Raw genomic sequence first — 2,012 nt, forward strand, 5'->3', positions numbered from 1 at the left:
ACACAGGTAACTGTACTCCAAAACACAGGTAACTGCACTCCAAAACACAGGTAACTATACTCCAAAACACAGGCAGCTAAACTCCAAAACACAGGTAACTATACTCCAATATAAAGGTAAATATACTCCAAAACACAGGTAACTGTACTCCAAAACAAAGGTAACAATATTCCAAAACATATGCAACTGTACTCCAAACAAAGGTTACTATACTCCCAAACAAAGGTAACTATACTCCAAAACACAGGTAACTGTACTCTAAAACACAGGTAACAATATTCCAAAACACAGGTAACTGTACTCCAAAACACAGGCAACTGTACTCCAAAACAAAATGATCAATACCCCCAAAGACAGGTAACTATAGTCTAAAACAGAAAATCAGTACTCCCCAACACAAGTAACTATACTCCAAAACATAGGTAAATGTTCTCTAAAAGAAAAGTATCAGTACTCCCAAACACAGGTAACTGTACTCTAAAACACAGGTAACTATACTCCAAAACACAGGCAATTGTACTCATCAAAACAAAAGTATCAGTACTGCGAAACACAGGTAACTGTACTCCAAAACAAAAGTATCAGTACTCTGAAAGACAGGTAACTATACTCTAAAACAGAAGTATCAGTGCTCTCAAAGACAGGTAACTATACTCTAAAACAGAAGTATCAGTACTCTCAAAGACAGATAGCCATTCGTCTTTAAGACATAAATGACTGTAAATGTAATTCAGTCAGTGTCAGTGTAGGGGGGTTTGGGTTTGGACATTAATGAGTGTAAAATGTGCTGTTGAGCGACGGGCTGTATCTCTGTCTGTTTCAGAGTCTGGTGGCGAAGGCGTTGGGCGTTCCGTCTAACAGGGTGGTGGTCCGGGTGAAGAGGATGGGTGGAGGCTTCGGGGGGAAGGAGAGCCGAACCACCGTCCTGTCCACTGTGGTCGCCGTGGCAGCAAACAAGTACGACTGGTACTGATGTTTAGTTTGATTCTCTTATTTTGAAATAACAAATTATTTACTGTTTTATTGTGACAGACTGAAGAAACCTGTGAGGTGTATGTTGGATAGAGACGAGGACATGTTGGTCACCGGAGGAAGACACCCATTCTATGGAAAATACAAGGTAGGTGGAGCACCAGCAGCAGAGAGAACTTTACCTGTCGTACATGTGGCAATGTTACAGCAGTTTTTTATTGGCCCAGGTACAAAGCTGCTGTGTGTCACTGTCCTTTAATATACGGATACATAAAGTTGTTTCAACTTTAAATGATTTGTTTTGTTTGATGGACCCTAACCCTGACTCAAATCTGTGAGCGGCCACAGTCTGGGTTGTGGTAGCTTCACCCCAGTGTCCCAAATTGATCTCTCACTTCCAAGTTGGTCATCATTTTTTCTCCTTCTTCCCCTCCTCTTCTTCTTCTTCTTCTTCTTCTTGTCTTGCTCCAGGTGGGTTTCCTGAACAGTGGTAAGGTCATGGCTCTGGATGTATCATACTACAGTAACGCAGGAAACTCGATGGACCTCTCTCTGGCGGTGAGTACTAACCCTAACCCTAACCCTGACCCATTACTATTAACGGATCTCATTTTGCTAATGACGTGCTAATGTCATCATCTGTGTGCTTTCATCCAAGGTCATGGAGCGTGCTCTGTTCCACATGGAAAACTCGTACAATGTGGCGAACGTGCGTGGCCGCGGCTTCCTGTGCCGCACCAACTTGGCGTCCAACACGGCATTCAGGGGCTTCGGAGGGCCACAAGGCATGATGGTCGCTGAAAGCTGGATGACGGACGTGGCTCAGAGTCTGGGGAAGCCGGCGGAGGAGGTATGTAGGCGGATATATCAATCAATTTCAATCAATCAATTTTATTTATAAAGCCCAATATCACAAATCACAATTTGCCTCACAGGGCTTTACAGCATACGACATCCCTCTGTCCTTATGACCCTCGCAGTGGATAAGGAAAAACTCCCCAAAAAAAACCCTTTAACGGGGAAAAAAAAACGGTAGAACC

The 2,012-nt window shown here is 43.3% G+C and overlaps 1 protein-coding gene across 1 annotated transcript in view; it reads left to right on the forward strand.

Annotated features, from left to right (window-relative positions):
- Positions 1 to 2,012, forward strand: part of xdh (xanthine dehydrogenase) — a 45,251-nt gene that overhangs the window by 31,646 nt on the left and 11,593 nt on the right. The window contains exons 22-25 of the mRNA XM_050066286.1: positions 824 to 957; positions 1,033 to 1,120; positions 1,444 to 1,530; positions 1,631 to 1,822. Of these exons, the coding sequence (XP_049922243.1) occupies positions 824 to 957; positions 1,033 to 1,120; positions 1,444 to 1,530; positions 1,631 to 1,822 (501 nt within the window). The remainder of the gene's footprint in view (positions 1 to 823; positions 958 to 1,032; positions 1,121 to 1,443; positions 1,531 to 1,630; positions 1,823 to 2,012) is intronic.

Source organism: Epinephelus moara, chromosome 16, assembly GCF_006386435.1.
Source record: "Epinephelus moara isolate mb chromosome 16, YSFRI_EMoa_1.0, whole genome shotgun sequence".
Lineage (NCBI taxonomy): Eukaryota > Metazoa > Chordata > Actinopteri > Perciformes > Serranidae > Epinephelus > Epinephelus moara.